Genomic DNA, 16,867 nt, shown 5'->3' with positions numbered 1-16,867 from the left:
TGATTGTTGTTGGTAGATAGAGTTAAAAATAGTCCTTAATTATTAATTACTCTGTTGGAAACAAGCTACTTTAACTCCTTTCAGGGATTTTTATTATTTCCTTTTTATTTATATTAGTTTTTGAAGAGTTAAAAAAAAGAGCTCTGGGTCCACTTTGATAAGGGTTACATCCACTAATGTTTTAGAAATCCTAAGATTTCTGCCGCGATAAACTGTACAAAACATAAATATTTAAACAATGAAAGTGTGCATAGATGCATACATACAGGGCTTTGTTAGAGGCTTTGATAACTGACAGCAGCTTTAGAAGAGCCTCCTCTGAAGCAGAGTATTTCTTCAGGTCAAACACATCCAGATCTTTTTCTGATGACAGTAAGATGAAGACCAGAGCTGACCACTGAGCAGGAGACAGTTCATCTGTGGAGAGACTTCCTGATCTCAGGGACTGTTGGATCTCCTCCACTAGAGAACGATCATTCAGTTCATTCAGACAGTGGAACAGATTGATGCTTTTCTCTGCAGACAGATTCTCACTGAGCTTGTTCTTAATGTACTGGACTGTTTTCTGATTGGTCTGTGAGCTACTTTCTTCCTGTGTCAGAAGGCCTTGTAAGAGATTTTGATTGGTCTGCAGTGAAAGACCCAGGAGGAAGCGGAGGAACAAGTCCAGGTGTCCATTTTGACTCTGTAATGCCTTGTCCACAGCACTCTGGTAGAAGTGTTCCTCTGCAGATGCTCTTGTTTCAGACTCCTTGGAGGTTGTTTGTTGTTCTTCCAGCAGATTTTTTCCAGAGTTGATGAAGGTCAGATGGACATGAAGAGCAGCCAGAAACTCCTGAACACTCAGATGGATGAAGCAGAACACCTTGTCCTGGTACAGTCCTCTCTCCTCTTTAAAGATCTGTGTGAACACTCCTGAGTACACTGAGGCTGCTCTGATATCGATGCCCCACTCTGTCAGGTCTGATTCATAGAAGATCAGGTTTCCTTTCTGCAGCTGATCAAAAGCCAGTTTTCCCAGAGACTCCAGCATCTTCCTGCTCTCTGGACTCCAGTGTGGATCTGTCTCAGCTCCTCCATCATACTTGACCTTCTTCACTTTGGCCTGAACCACCAGGAAGTGGATGTACATCTCAGTCAGGGTCTTGGGCAGCTGTCCCCCCTCTCTGGTTTCCAGCACATCCTCCAGAACTGTAGCAGTGATCCAGCAGAAGACTGGGATGTGGCACATGATGTGGAGGCTTCGTGATGTCTTGATGTGGGAGATGATCCTGCTGATCTGCTTCTTATCTCTGAATCTCTGCCTGAAGTACTCCTCCTTCTGTGGGTCAGTGAACCCTCTGACCTCTGTCACCATGCCAACACTGTCAGGAGGGATCTGATTGGCTGCTGCAGGTCGTGTGGTTATCCAGAGGCGAGCAGAGGGAAGCAGTTTCCCCCTGATGAGGTTTATCAGCAGCACATCCACTGAGGTGGACTTTCTAGGGTCAGTTAGGATTGTAGTTTCGTGGAAGTCCAGAGGAAGTCGACACTCATCCAGACCATCAAAGAGGAACACAACCTGGAAGTCTTCAAAGCTGCAGATTCCTGCTTCTTTGGTTTCAGTAAAGAAGTGATGAACAAGTCCCACCAAGCTGAACTTTTCCTCTTTCAGCACATTCAGCTCTCTGAAAGTGAATGGAAATATGAACTGGATGTGCTGGTTGGCTTTGTCTTCAGCCCAGTCCAGGCTGTATTTCTGTGTTAAGACTGTTTTCCCAATGCCAGCCACTCCCTTTGTCAGCACTGTTCTGATTGGTTCATCTCTTCCAGGTGAGGCTTTAAAGATGTCTTCTTTTGTGATTATTGCTTCTAGACTATCTAGTTTCCTGGATGCTGTTTCCATCTGTCTGACCTCATGTTCATCATTGACCTCTGCAGTCCCTCCCTCTGTGATGTAGAGCTCTGTGTAGATCTGATTCAGTAGGGTTGGGTTTCCTGCTTTAGCGATGCCCTCAAACACACACTGGAACTTCTTCTTCAGAGCAGATTTAAATTCATGTTGATGCAACTGGAAGTTCCTATTGCAGGTTCCTGAAGGACACACACACCCAAACACACACACACACACACTCAAGGATTTATCAATTGCATGTGAATGTATTTTTTTCTACTTCTTGAGACATTTTTGAATGTTTTAGCAGCCTAAATATTTAGAGAATGATTCTCACTTCTTAGCAAATGCTCAGCGAACTTATTCTGCTTCATTTTCTTCAGGAAGTCCACTGTAATCGTCACAAATGCTTCTCTGCTGCTCTTACTCTGTTCTTCATCCACACTCTGTAATACATCCTCATCCTCACATTGACTCTTGAAACACTGTAGGTCATCTGGACTGAGGTCTGTCTGGATATTCTTCAGCTCGTTCTTCACAAAAGTGATGATTTTCTCCTCTAGTATCTGGAATAGAATATTTTATGAATGGCCCAAGAGCTTTTCTCACACAGAAGAGAAAAGAAGTACATAGGACGAGGTACATTTCTGAGAATGAGTTTAATTAGGCGCAATATACATAATACCTGAATGAATGAAGAAGTGGGAAAAGGTAAAATCCACATTTCTGGAGAATATTTTCCACATCTAATTCCCATCTAATTCTTTCTATTGCTCTTAAATCTAAATGTTGTCACTAAACGTTATCACTCATGTTGTTCATAAGAATATGTAGCAAACACAAAATTATAAGGATGCTCCAGCTAAAGCTAGATATTATGGAACATTTGTCAGATTTGGTGAGGTGAAAACTAGATCTCATTTCTCTACTATAATAGTGTCTTTCAGCCACCTAAAGTTTTCATCCACAGTGTCACTGCACTGTGCAGTGTAATATTTTTATGCCCCTTTTCAGTACTTTAATTTTTACGATCACTCAGCAGTTGCCTCTAGGTAATCCATATAGTATATTGTATGACCATACACTGTTATTCAGAGCTGAAGAGCCTAGATGTTTCTCTTGATAATGATCTAAACTTTGAAATACTTATCAATAATATTACTTGGTCATAATATTCCCACCTACATATTATTAGTTATCATTCTGCTAACAGTACTGCCATTCTTGTACAACCTCTAGTTATATTCCATATGGATTATTATAATTTATCCTTTCTAGATTACCACAAAAATATCTCCATCGACTTCAGCTGGTGCAAAATCATTACCAGAATGCCCCCAAAGAAACCATTACTACTGTCCTTCAACCACTTCACTGGCTTCCTGTGAGTTATCATATTGATTTTAGATTCTGCTTCTTACTTCAAAGCCTCTCCACAAACTCACACCTCCATATCTGATGTTCTGCATATCACCACCCCATCCCGTACTTTGAGCTCCTCCTTGTCATGATCCGGAGTCTGCGACTCTGTGTTTATTCTGTGGTTTTGTTTATTTTGGGTTTCTTGTACGTTCCTTGTTCACGTTTCATGTTCCTATGTTCTGTGTTCCCCAGTCTGTATGAAGTCTGTGTGTTGTGTCATTGCGTGTATGTGTTTCCTGTTTTATTGTGAAGGTCTGCGTCTTATGTGACTGTTTTCAGTTTGCCTCCCTTGTCTCGTCAAGTTAATCACTCCCAGCTGTGTCCAACACCTGTGTGTAATCTCTCTGTGTTCTCTGAGTGTATTTAAGTCGTGTCTTCTGTCTTAGTAGTTGCTGGTTCGTCTGTGTTACTACCCTCCGTCATTCTGTGTTTGTTCCTCCGTCTTCCTGGACTTTCTCCCTGCAATGCTACTCTCATTCATGTTCTGGTTTTGTTGTTTAAGTTCTAGTTTTTCCCAGTTTAGAGTATTTTCAGTTCTGTTTCTCGCCACCCCTTCTTTGTGGTGTACTCCACCCCTTTGGTTATTAAAGCTTGCTCACAACTACGCAGTCTGCATCTTGGGTCCGTTTATATTCCACACGGCCTGCCTCGGCACCCCGTGACAGTACGAACCAGCCAAACATGGATCCAGCAGACTTACCCGGGGAGAGCGATCTGATGCGAGTCCAACGCCTGGTCGAGTGGATAACTCACACCTCTAATATTAGAGCAAGGATTGTGGGGTAAAATGCTATCGAGGTGATCCTCAAAGGAAATCCCAATCTCCGCCAGGTCAGAGGGTGTTTGGACTTATTGGCCAACTTGTATGAAGCCCGGGAGGCGGCGCGAGCTCGGGAAATATCAGACTTGGTCGAGCAGCAACAGCCTACAGCCACCCCGGACCAGCCGCGTCAGCCTCACCTGCCGGATGTGGTTTTACCCGGTCCGTCGGAGCCGTCTGCGGGGAAGAAACGTCGATCGCGCCGCTGGCGCGCCACCCCACAGCCGGATGTTCGGACTTCTAAATCGCCGGCTGTGGTGAGTGAGGACTCTTTTTCCGTTTTGGATTATGGAACTGTTTATTCCGGGGCTGTGTTTTGTGCGGCAGATAATAATATGAACAGTTTATCGCCTGCTCAGCAACCTTCAGCTCAGTTAGCTGCCCGGCAGCCACCCTCGGCTCAGTTAGCTGCCCAGCAGCCACTCTCGGCTCAGTCTCAAGTGTCTCCAGTGTCACCTGTAGCTCAAGCTCCAGTGTCCCCGCTACCCGTAGCTCCAGTGTCCCCGCTACCCGTAGCTCCAGTGTCCCCGCTACCCGTAGCTCCAGTGTCCCCGCTACCCGTAGCTCCAGTGCCCCCGCTACCCGTAGCTCCAGTGCCCCCGCTACCCGTAGCTCCAGTGCCCCCACTACTTGTAGCTCTGGCTCCACTGTCACCGCTAGCTCCGTCACTCATTCTGTCACCAGTCTCACACACTCACTCTATGCAGGGAGAAAGTCTAAGTTCCAATCAGGGAGTTTCTCGCGCTCTGGCTGCTTCACGCACCGTTATGCACTCCAGGGCCTCCCCAGAAGCTAGGTTTCAGTCCCCAGCTGTTTCTGGACCCCTGAAGATTAAGCAGCCCTCAGAGAACTACTCCGTGTCAGCACTGTCTGGGCAGAGCCAGTGCTCAGCACAGCGCCCTTTGCCTTTGTGTCTGCCAGAGGACTCTGTGCCTGCTGGCTTTGTGATAGTCTCCGCTGGAGGGTCCGAGGGACCACTCCGGCCTTCGTCTCGTGTCTCCGCTGGAGGGTCCGAGGGACCGCTCCGGACTTCGTCTCCTGTTGTCGCTGGAGGGTCCAGTGAATCCACCCAGCCTGCTGCGCCACCACCTGCGGCTTCCACGCCGTTGCCTGCAGCACCACCGTCTCCAGCTCTGGTCCAGCTTCAGTGTCTTCAGCCTCTTCTGGCCCAGCTTCAGTGTCTTCAGCCTCGTCTGGCCCAGCTTCAGTGTCTTCAGCCTCGTCTGGCCCAGCTTCAGTGTCTTCAGCCTCGTCTGGCCCAGCTTCAGTGTCTTCAGCCTCGTCTGGCCCAGCTTCAGTGTCTTCAGCCTCGTCTGGCCCAGCTTCAGTGTCTTCAGCCTTGTCTGTTCCAGCTTCAGTGTCTACAGCCTCCGAGCCTTCAGCCTCGCCTGCCGCAGCCTCCGAGCCTTCAGCCTCGCCTGCAGCAGCCCCTTCGTCCACGCCGTCACCTGGTCCAGCTTCAGCTTCGCCGTCGCCTGGTCCAGCTTCAGCTTCAGCTTCGCTGTCGCCTTGTCCAGCTTCAGCTTCGCTGTCGCCTTGTCCAGCTTCAGCTTCGCTGTCGCCTTGTCCAGCTTCAGCTTCGTCCACGCCGTCGCCTGGTCCAGCTTCAGCTTCAAGTTCGCCGTCGCCTGGTCCAGCTTCAGCTTCAGCTTCGCCGTCACCTGGTCCAGCTTCAGCGTCGCCTGGCCCAGCCTCCGTGTCTTCGCCTTCAGCGTCGCCTGGCCCAGCCTCCGTGTCTTCACCTTCAGCGTCGCCTGGTCCTGCCTCCGTGTCTTCGCCTTGAGCGTCGCCTGGTCCTGCCTCGTCTGGGTCTGCGGTTAATCGGCCACCTTCCGGGCTACTGGTCGGGCGTCATCGCCGTTATGGGCGGCCCCCGGACCTCCTTCACCTGAGTCGCCGCCACTGCCTTCCGCACGGCCGGCCACCTGAACTGTTTCCACATTGCCGCCGTTGCCGTCCGCACGGTCGGCCCCCTGAACTGTTTCCACATCGCCGCCGTTGCCGTCCGCATGGTCGGCCCCCTGAACTGTCTGCTCATCGCCGCCGTTGCCTTCCGCACGGTCGGCCCCCTGAACGGTCCGGCTCCTGTGTTGCCGGCCCCCTGAAGTGCTCTATTTTGGACTTTGTTTTCTTGCGCTCTGGTGTATTTCTTTTTCTTTTTTTCTTTTGAATTTGGACTCGTGTTTTGTTTTTGTTTTGTTTTTTACTTTCTAGTGCTCCTGTTTTGTTTTGCCTTGTTTTGCCTTTTCCCATCTGCTCACATTAGCCTCCAGTGTCCACTAGTACATTCTCCCACACAACATTCACAGCATTAGTTCTCTCCCTATATTTTAAGTAGTCTTAAAACACATATTTTTAAACTTGCTGTTTCCTGATTCATTTTTTTATTTTTTTTTTATTTAGTTATTTATTTATTGGTAATGTATTTGCCGTTTAGTAGAGAAAGTAGTTGTTGTACATGTACAGACCTGAAATATGGAGTCCAGCTGTGTTTGATGCTGCTGAGCAGACTGACCACTGGGGACCTCTGAGCTCTGCTGGTCCACTCTGTGGAGGAAGAAAACATTGCAATGTAAAACGCAACCTGCTGTTCCTTTACACAAAATAACACTTTTTTTTTAATTAAAGAAAAAGAAAAAAACTCCCACTTGATAATGTCTGTAGCTCTGATGGTAGCATATCTGACACAAAGACATTGTGTCAGTTCTCTTTTCTTCACATTCTCTTGTTTTTGTAATATTTCTCTTCCTATCTGAACATTAACAACAATGCAACTCCAATCACTCTAAACATCCAAACTCTGATAACAAACAGTAAACAGTGATTTTTGGTTTTGTATAAATAATGTTTAAAAAAATAGCTATTAAAAATATAAACAACTAAATATTCAGTGTACTCAAAGAATGACATAACTTTCTGCTTTAGCTCATGCTAGAAAATATATTTATTCGTGGTTCACTTCCTGTTTGCTGAAGTGGATTTTCAGTTGTCAGAACCAAAGGCTTGTTTTTAGGAGACAGTTTAAATGGGATTGAGGGAATGACGTGTTTGCGCTGCAGAACAACATCAAGCAGTTAATTCAATGAGTTCATGTTGCTAACAGCTCACCTCTCTGCAGCAGACAGGGGCTCGAATTTAAAACCAATAGGCATATCTTTAGACCGGTCACTCTGTAAGGACAGAGAGCTGGGTGGAGGTCCAGGCTGGTTCCTGTGAATGGGAATAATGATGGAGCAGTAATGTGAGTGCTGAGCTGTGACATGGAGAAGAGTCATGGACAGTTAGAGATGGTCATCTCACCTCTGAGCTTTGATCTGGCGCTCATGTTCCCCACACAGAGTGGTTTTAGAGGGAGGGACTCCCTCCTCTCTGTCCTCACACTGATCCATGCTGCTCAATTCACATCAGCTCACACACACTTTCTACCTTCACCTGCAGAGGAAACACAAATCATTCATGTGCACATCAACTGAAATCCTCCTTTCCATCATGTGTGCTGTCCAAATATCAGCTGCTTCTTTCCTGCTTCATCTCAGTGTCAGCTGAATGCAGTCAGACAGCAGTGTGAGGCAGAGGAAGCTGTCATCAGCTTGGGAGTGCCAAACAGACTCAGATTTCAAGATAAGGAGCCACACAAAGCCACACAAAAGCAGCCATTAGATACAGAAAGACTGACTGCATAAGGGGAGCTGCTTATTGAGGGGAAGCCAAGAAAGGAGACCACAAGAATGGTAAATGGTCTGTATTTGTATAGCGCTTTACTAGTCCCTAAGGACCCCAAAGCGCTTTACACATTCAGTCATCCACCCATTCACACACTGATGATGGCAGCTACATTGTAGCCACAGCCACCCTGGGGCGCACTGACAGAAGCTCTCTCCTCTGTCTCACATCATATTCATAAAAATATGTATATTTTAAGATGCCGGTTATTTTCAGTCAAGGAAACAATCTTTATGGAGGTTTAAACTAGAAAAACTAGAATTTCTGTCTGAATTTTTAACTTTGTGTCGTCAGATTTAAAGTGAACTTAATCTTGTCTCATTTTATCTTGTGTTTTTTTTTTTACTCTGAGTAGTTGTTAGGGTTCTTATTAAAATAACAAAATTAGTTTGTATCTTTTTCCAAATTCATAATTACCAAACAAGTTCCCTAAAAAATACTCTGATTTATTGCCTCAGTGTGAAAATCAACCTAAGCTGGTAGTGATAAAACAACCAGTTTTTAATGTCGGTCATTCAACGTGATACAAACTGTTTTTAAACTCTGAAAAACAGCCATCTATTCAGATGTTTCAATGTTGCTCCTGAATGCAGCACAAGGATGGACTTTCATATGACTTCACCACAGACTGATCATGGGAAGTCTTTTTCTTATCTAAGAAACTTTTTTGAGACCCATGAACAATCGAACAGAATTGCATGAAGGAGAAGAATTCAGAAAACTGTTTATTTAAAAAGGATCTCAGAGCTGCTGAACTAGTAATAACTCACTGTGGAAACTCTGATCAAACTTAAAGTCCTGACTTTAAACCTTTTTTAAGTTTTTCAAGCAATTATGCCTAAATAATATGAAACTATAACAGTACTGCTATGTTCAGGGAACATCCCTGTGATAAAAATACAGAGATATAAGCTGGTATTTATTCAGCCATTAAAACAGAGCATTTTTTCATCATTTATAGCTAATGAGCAAGGCACAAAAAGGCATTGGCAAGGATACCAGAGGAGCAAAACACCAGCTGCTGGTAGACCAAGCAGTGCACTACCTGGATTGACTACCATAAGACCTATGACTCGATGTCCCACACCTGGATCCTGGAATGCCTAGAACTGTACAAGATCAACAGGACCCTAAGAGCCTTCATCAGGAGCTCAGTGGAGATGTTGCGAACAACCAAGGACATGCTCTGTCCACACTGCTATTCTACAACAATTAATAACTAATAAAGACCTCATAGTCAGTCAGCACCGACTGATTAAACTGCGGCTTCTTGGCTTCATCAGTGTACGTGTGGCTTCCATAAATTTATGTGTTTACTTCAGAAATATGCCGTCTGACTGTTCAGACTGAGCCTCAGTCAGAGTATTTCACATGCTGTGTTAGGGTAGTTACTCAAAAAGAAAGTAAAGTATTACACATTACTGGTTTCTATTCTTAAAAGGAATGCACAACATTACTTAATTACTCGCTGGAGTAAGTACATTTTATTAACCTGGGTTTTTAAAAACAGAGGTGAAAATTCGTTCATTCATTCATGGCTCATAATATTTATCCTGCCCTTTCACATAAAAGCTGCCTAATCTTTCAAAAAAAAATTCCTATTCTCATTGATTTTTAGCTCTAGCTGAGCTTTGCTTTTATTGTGTAAATACTTAGTCTTATTTCCTCCTATTATTGTTTGATTTTTGTATTTAGTGATTGGAGTAATATCATGTGATTCAAGATTCTGCTTGAGGGCTCCATCTCCTCCACCCACTGCGGTGGCGAGTCAGTAAAATAAATTTGAAGCCAAGAAAGAAAAGTTTTTCTCTTTTGTTAAATCCAGTTTTTTTGTTTTGTTTTTAATGGCACAGAAAATTAGAGATGATCGACCAGCAGCTTTGAACACACCAGAAAGGAAGAGACAGACTTTTGGCTGTGATTTCTATTTAACAACATTAACCGGTTGTGGCTGAGCGGAGGAAGTTAAATATAAAGCAGACAGACAGACCAAGAAATCTAGAATTTTCTGAATAGAAACATAATTCACGTAAAGACATCAGTTATTCACATTAATGAATCAAATGAATTGATGGACACAGACAGAGAAGTGTTTCCAAAACCTTTGAGGTATAAAACATTATAGAGATCTGTATAATAGTTACAATAGAAGAGAAGAGTACAAGTGGATCCTGAGCTGTTCACTGAAGTCAGCATTAGTCATCCGTCTTACATCTTATTCGTGAGAAACAGAAATGTTTTGTATGATGTTTGATGTCTCACATCCTGTTCAACTCCATTAGTTTGAGTGACGCCTCAATCATCAGCTGTCAGCAGAGGAATGTTTACCTAAACACTTCCTCGTGTACTGACTGGTTATTAAAGTTATATTCGGCTCTGTTCTTTCTGTTTTTAAATCAGTTCTTCTATTTTTATGAATAAATTGGAGTCCTTTTTAAAGCAAAGCACGAACAGTCTGGATCAGGCTGCGTCCTGCTCTTTAGGCCCTCAGCTCTGCTGACCAGGAGACAATGAGGTCTCTGACCTGATCATGTGGACACCATAATCCTTGTTAAAGTGGTTCAGATCTTCACTCCTGCACATCTCCAACAGTCCAGATAATCAGGACTGTTTAATGTTTATGCCATGTCATTATTATGATCTTGTGTTCTAGTGTATGCTGTCTATGTATTTGGGTTTAGACTTTTTAGTTCTTAAGGTTTTGGTTCCATGCTTCCTCTGTTTTGTGTCTGTCTGTGTGTTCCCTCCCTGTTGCCATGTCTGTTGTCTTGTGTTAAGCTTGTGTCTTTGTTGTATTTCCTGTTTTACTTTGATACTCCCTGTCCTGTGTTTCCCCTTGTCTCATTATGTATAATTTACCCCAGCTGTGTTTCCCTCCTGTCTCCCATTCCCTGATTGTTCCTGTGAGTATATAAGCCCTGTGTTTTCCCCTGCTTGTTGCTGGTTCATCTGTGTTGCCTCCCTGTGTCTCTGTTTAGTTAGTTTTTCTAGTATAGGTTATCTTGGGTTCTGCACATGCCATCTCCACTGCTGTTTGTACCGTCACAATTTCAATAAAGCTCACTCACTTCACAGCAGTTTCTGCATCTTGGGTCCTTTATTAAATTCAACACGGCTTGCCCCGCCAGCCGTGACAGTTTATTTTTGATTACTTGAGCTTCTGATTGTATCTTGTGTGGCGATGTTAACCTTTACATGAGTAAACCTGCTCTAAAGGAAAAAAAGAACCACTGTCTTTGAACACTTAATTTGTGTTTAATTTAATACAACCAACACATTTTAACATGATCAGGTCAACTATTTAACTTATCTAAATGTATCATTGAGGGACTATATAAATGTATTTAACACAAGATTATTGGCATCAAATAGCCTCCATATATGGATGTTATTATCAGGTACAGGATTGAAATCATGCTGTAAATGTTTGCGGTGTTTGTGAAAATCTATATTTTCTCTTTTTGACCAGGACATGTCCTTCAACGCACATATTAAACAAATATGTAAGACTGCGTTCTTCCATTTGTGCAACATCTCTAAAATTAGAAATATCCTGTCTCAGAGTGACGCTGAAAAACTAGTTCATGCATTTATTACTTCCAGGCTGGACGACTGTAATTCATTATTATCAGGAAGTCCTAAAAACTCCCTGAAAAGCCTTCAGTTAATCCAAAATGCTGCAGCAAGAGTCCTGACAGGGACTAGAAAGAGAGAGCAGATTCCTCCTGTTTTGGCTTCCCTTCATTGGCTTCCTGTTAAATCCAGAATTGAATTCAAAATCCTGCTCCTCACATACAAGGTCTTAAATAATCAGGCCCCATCTTATCTTAATGACCTTGTAGTACCATATCACCCTATTAGAGCACTTCGCTCTCGCTCTGCAGGCCTACTTGTTGTTCCTAGAGTATTTAAAAGTAGAATGGGAGGCAGAGCCTTCAGTTTTCAGGCCCCTCTTCTGTGGAACCAGCTTCCAGTTTGGATTCAGGAGACAGACACTATCTCTACTTTCAAGATTAGGCTTCAAACTTTCCTTTTTGCTAAAGCATATAGTTAGGGCTGGACCAGGTGACCCTGAATCCTCCCTTAGTTATGCTGCAATAGACGTAGGCTGCCGGGGGATTCCCATGATGCATTGAGTTTTTCCTTTCCAGTCACCTTTCTCACTCACTATGTGTTAACAGACCTCTCTGCACTGGATCATATCTGTTATTAATCTCTGTCTCTCTTCCACAGCATGTCTTTATCCTGGTTTCCTTCTCTCACCCCAACCAATCAAAGCAGATGGCCCCGCCCCTCCCTGAGCCTGGTTCTGCTGGAGGTTTCTTCCTGTTAAAAGGGAGTTTTTCCCCTTCCTACTGTCGCCAAAGTGCTTGCTCATAGGGGGGTCATGTGATTGTTGGGATTTTCTCTGCATCTATGAAGCGCCTTGAGGCGACTTTTGTTGTGATTTGGCGCTATATAAATAAAATTGAATTGAATTGTCAGTAACTTTGTTTACAGTAACTCTTCTAAACTGAGCTGGAGCTTTTTTCCCTTTTATGTGACTTCAGTAAAACATGAAAACCAACTTCGTACGAATGAACTGATTTTATCTGATTGTTACAAGTTAAAGGAAGAACAATTTTCAGTCAGATCACTGATCAGTGTCTAAAGTTTCATACAGATTAACTGTTCATCACAGTAACAAATGTTTCAGTGCAGAGTTACTGACTGATAATCAGTGTGGATTCAGTCAATCAATAATCTATAACCATGTGGATTTCTCTCCAAACATAAGAGTGATCAAAGTTTGTCCTGAAATAAGAGCTGAACATCTGGTCCAAACATCACAGAGACACCAACAACAAGCTCCACTCCACACCTGGGCCCTATTTCAGGAAGCCGGTTTAGTGCAAACTCTGAGTAAGTATACCCTGAGTGAACGAAAACTCTGGGTCTTCGGTTTCACAAAGCGAGTTCAGATGAAGCCTGAGTGAGTCACCATGATGACACACTCCGTGAAGCTAACCTGCCCCCTAGCAGGTTTACTTCAACTAACCCTGACTTTCTCCGCCTCTTTGTCGGAAACCTGACTGTAGGAAGTGTCAGACATGGCGTGCCCCTTCCTTGAAGAGCCAGTAGATGTTGAAGCCCAAATTCTCCGCAGAGCTCTCCGCCGGGAGAGAGTGATTAGAGCGCGTTTGGACATTTTATCATTTCCTGATGATTTTCTGTGTGAACGTTACCGTTTTTCAGCACAATCTATAATTCATTTGAATAACATCCTCAGGCCTAATATTGCTCATGTGACACATCGCGGACATTCTCTCAGTTCTGTACATATTATTTGTATTGCACTTCGTTTTTTTGCAAACGGGAGCTTTCTGTATAATATTGGTGACGCTGAGCACGTTTCCAAGGCTACCGTCTGTCGGGCAGTCAGGAATGTTACAGTTGCACTGAAACGTCTCCTGTACTCGTTTGTGGTGTTCCCCGGTCATAGACCCACAAGATTTATCAAAGAGGGATTCCACAAAATTGCAGGTATCAGGATGAACAAAACTTAATTCATGATGTGGTGATACTTGAACTACTACTTACATGTTGCAGCTATTTTCAGGGTTCCCAGGCGTGATTGGCTGTATAGATGGCACCCACATTCCAATCATTGCTCCTTCAGTAAATGAAGGGGACTATGTGAACAGGAAGTCTTTCCACAGCATTAATGTACAGGTACATAGTTCCCTGTAGCATTTCAAACTAACAAATTATTTCATTATAGTAATGGATGCTAATTTGTGTTCTCTGCACTGTGAAGATCATATGTGATGCTGCCAACATTATCACAAATGTGGAAGCCAAGTGGCCAGGCTCTGTTCATGACTCACGAATTTTTCGTGAATGTACACTGAGCACAAAATTTGGACATGGTGAGTTGAAAATACTTTAAAATATATAAAGACCAATTGCTACAGGGACATTTGAACTGAAGTGTATCCTTCTGTCTTAGGAGAGTTCACTGGCTACCTTCACTGCCGACAGGCTAGCAGATGACTCCGGCAAGACCAGAGGTGGAGGTTTGTGCATTTATATTAACAATGCTTGGTGCATGAACTCCACTACTACTGAGAGTCACTGCTCACCTAATGCGGAGTTTTTAATGGTCAAATGCAGACCTTATTATCTCCCCAGAGAACTCACTTCGATCATACTCACTGCCGTGTATATACCCCCCGACGCTAATGCTAGGTTGGCCATGAAAGAACTTTCTGCAGCCATTAACAAACACCAGAATAAACACCCCGAGGCTGCTTTTATTGTTGCTGGCGACTTCAACCACACCAACTTAAAGACAGTCCTCCCCAGATTCCACCAACATGTCTCCTGCCACACCAGAGGAGACAAGACTTTAGACCATGTGTATTCCAATCTGGCTGGAGCCTACAAAGCCACACCCCTCCCCCACATTGGACAATCGGACCATCTCTCCCTGTTCCTCACACCTCGGTATTCACCACTCATCCAACGTGTGAAACCTGCTGTGAGGACAATTAAAGTGTGGCCAGAGGGGACAGACGCAGTGCTCCAGGACAGATTTAAAAACACAGACTGGAATACGTTCACCCACACAGACCTGGACCAGTACGCCTCATCTGTACTGGATTACATCTCCAAAACCACAGACAGTGTCACCACCCAGAAACGGATCACCATGTACCCCAACCAGAAGCCTTGGATGAACCGGGATGTTCGTCTCCTCCTGAAGGCCCGCAACATCGCCTTTAGGTCAGGAGATGCCTACAGCACAGCCAGGGCTAATCTAAAGAAGGGCATCAAAAAAGCCAAACACCATTACAAAAAGAAGGTAGAAGAACACTTCTCCAACTCCAACCCCCGACGCATGTGGCAAGGACTCCAGACCATCACAGACTACAGGACCACCAAACCCTCCCCCGCATCCTCTGATGTCTCCTTCCTCAACGAGCTCAACAACTTTTATGCTCGTTTTGAGTGAGGGAACCCCACAACCACAACCAAAGCAGACGTGACGCCAGACCACCAACCTCTGACTCTCTCCCCCACCGATGTAGGAGCGGTGCTGAGCAGGATCAATGTCCACAAGGCTGCAGGCCCTGATGGCATACCCGGGCGTGTTCTCAGAGCGTGTTCTGGGGAGCTTGCAGGAGTGCTGACAGACATATTCAACCTGTCCTTGGCCCACGCTGTGGTACCGGCCTGCTTCAAATCCACCTCCATCGTCCCGATACCCAAAAACTCCAACCCATCTTCCTCAATGACTACCGCCCAGTAGCACTCACCCCCATCATCACTAAGTGCTTAGAGCAGCTGGTCCTAGCACACTTCAAATCCTGTCTCCCCCCCACCCTGGACCCCCACCAATTCGCATACCGCCAGAACAGGAGCACAGAGGATGCAGTCTCCATCGCACTGCACTCTGTCCTCTCACACCTGGACAACAACAACACCTACGCCAGAATGCTGTTTATAGACTTCAGTTCAGCGTTCAATACAATCCTCCCCTCACAACTCATCAGGAAACTGACAGACCTGGGCATCAGTTCCCTCATCTGCAAATGGTTACTGGACTTCCTGACCAACCGCCCCCAACATGTCCGGCTGGATAACCACTGCTCATCTACCATCACAATGAACACCGGTGTACCACAAGGCTGTGTGATGAGCCCCTTCCTCTACTCCCTCTTCACCCACGACTGCAGACCTGCTGATGGTTCCAACACAATCATTAAGTTTGCAGATGACACCACGGTGATTGGCCTCATCAGTGACAACGATGAGGCCGCCTACAGGGAGGAGGTGGATCGTCTGGCTGAGTGGTGCGACACAAACAACCTGCTGCTCAACACCGAGAAGACCAAGGAGCTCATCGTGGACTACAGGAGGAATGCTGACCCACATCCACCCATCCACATTAAGGGGATGGCTGTGGAGCGTGTGAGCAGCTTCAAGTTCCTGGGAGTCCACATCTCCGAGGATCTCACCTGGACGACCAACTGCTCCAAGCTGGTCAAGAAGGCTCACCGGCGCCTCTTCTTCTTGAGGACTCTGAGGAAGAACCACCTGTCCTCAGACATCCTGGTGAACTTCTATCGTTGCACCATCGAGAGCATCCTGACCAACTGTATAACAGTCTGGCACGGGAACTGCTCTGCCTCGGACCGGAAGGCGTTGCAGAGGGTCGTGAAAACTGCCCAGCGCATCGCCGGAGCACCACTTCCTGCCATAAAAGACATCTACAGGAAGCGGTGTCTGAAAAGGGCTGGGAAAATCATCAGAGGATGGACATGGACTCTTCACCCTCCTGCCCTCTGGGAGGCGCTACAGGAGCCTCCGGACTAAGACCACCAGGTACCGGAACAGCTTCTTCCCCACAGCTGTCAGACTCCTGAACTCTGCCTCCTGACATCTGACCCACGTTAACACATGGACTGAACATACACACACCCACAATGGACAACTGTACCCTCAAACACACAATAATAACATGGACTGAACCACCACTCACAACCACTAGCACTTATATAGATACTGTAGAAATTATCCACATATCTAATTTATCTTAACTGCACTACTGTATAGCTCTGTAAATAATCATTCTGTACATACTATAATTTTTAACCCTACAACTGTTTACAACTTGCATAGTTCCCATTTCTGTATAACTGTATATCTCAGATTTCTGTAAAGTTATTTATTTCATATTCTGTATAGTTTTTCATATTTATATCCTGTTCATAGCCTGTACATAGCTTGTACTCACTACAGCCTGTACATACCTATAGTTATAGAATATTCACAACATACTTCATACCGTGTACATTATAACATACCATAATAGACCCATTTCTGTAATATACTTACATATCTATATTATTGCTAATATATATTGTAATATATCTATATCACTAAAGCACTTCTGGATGGATGCAAACTGCATTTCGTTGCCCTGTACCTGTGCATGTGCAATGACAATAAAGTTGAATTCTATTCTATTCTATTCTATTCTACTT

General features: G+C 44.7%; 1 protein-coding gene across 1 annotated transcript; it reads right to left on the bottom strand.

Moving 5' to 3' along the window:
- Nucleotides 1-190: 190 nt before the first annotated feature.
- Nucleotides 191-3,269, bottom strand: LOC146391941 (protein NLRC3-like). The gene is made up of 3 exons (XM_084922907.1): nt 3,201-3,269; nt 2,211-2,439; nt 191-2,073 (listed from the first exon to the last, which is right to left on the bottom strand). The coding sequence occupies exons 1-3, from the start codon at nt 3,267-3,269 to the stop codon at nt 191-193; spliced, it is 2,181 nt and encodes a 726-aa protein (XP_084779033.1).
- Between the last annotated feature and the right edge of the window lie 13,598 nt (nt 3,270-16,867).

This window comes from Perissodus microlepis, chromosome 3, assembly GCF_051167445.1.
Source record: "Perissodus microlepis isolate ML-2025 ecotype Zambia chromosome 3, ASM5116744v1, whole genome shotgun sequence".
Taxonomy (NCBI): domain Eukaryota; kingdom Metazoa; phylum Chordata; class Actinopteri; order Cichliformes; family Cichlidae; genus Perissodus; species Perissodus microlepis.
Note: the sequence above shows the minus strand (reverse complement) of the source record. Positions and strands in the feature narration are given on the sequence as shown.

Excerpts from the sequence above, each read along its gene's own strand:
- LOC146391941 (XM_084922907.1), bottom strand. The coding sequence starts at position 3,269 with ATGATAACTCACAGGAAGCCAGTGAAGTGGTTGAAGGACAGTAGTAAT. Across the intron at positions 2,440-3,200 it reads GTTTCTTTGGGGGCATTCTG|ATACTAGAGGAGAAAATCAT; the intron begins GTAATGATTTTG and ends ATTCTATTCCAG. Across the intron at positions 2,074-2,210 it reads CGCTGAGCATTTGCTAAGAA|GAACCTGCAATAGGAACTTC; the intron begins GTGAGAATCATT and ends TGTGTCCTTCAG.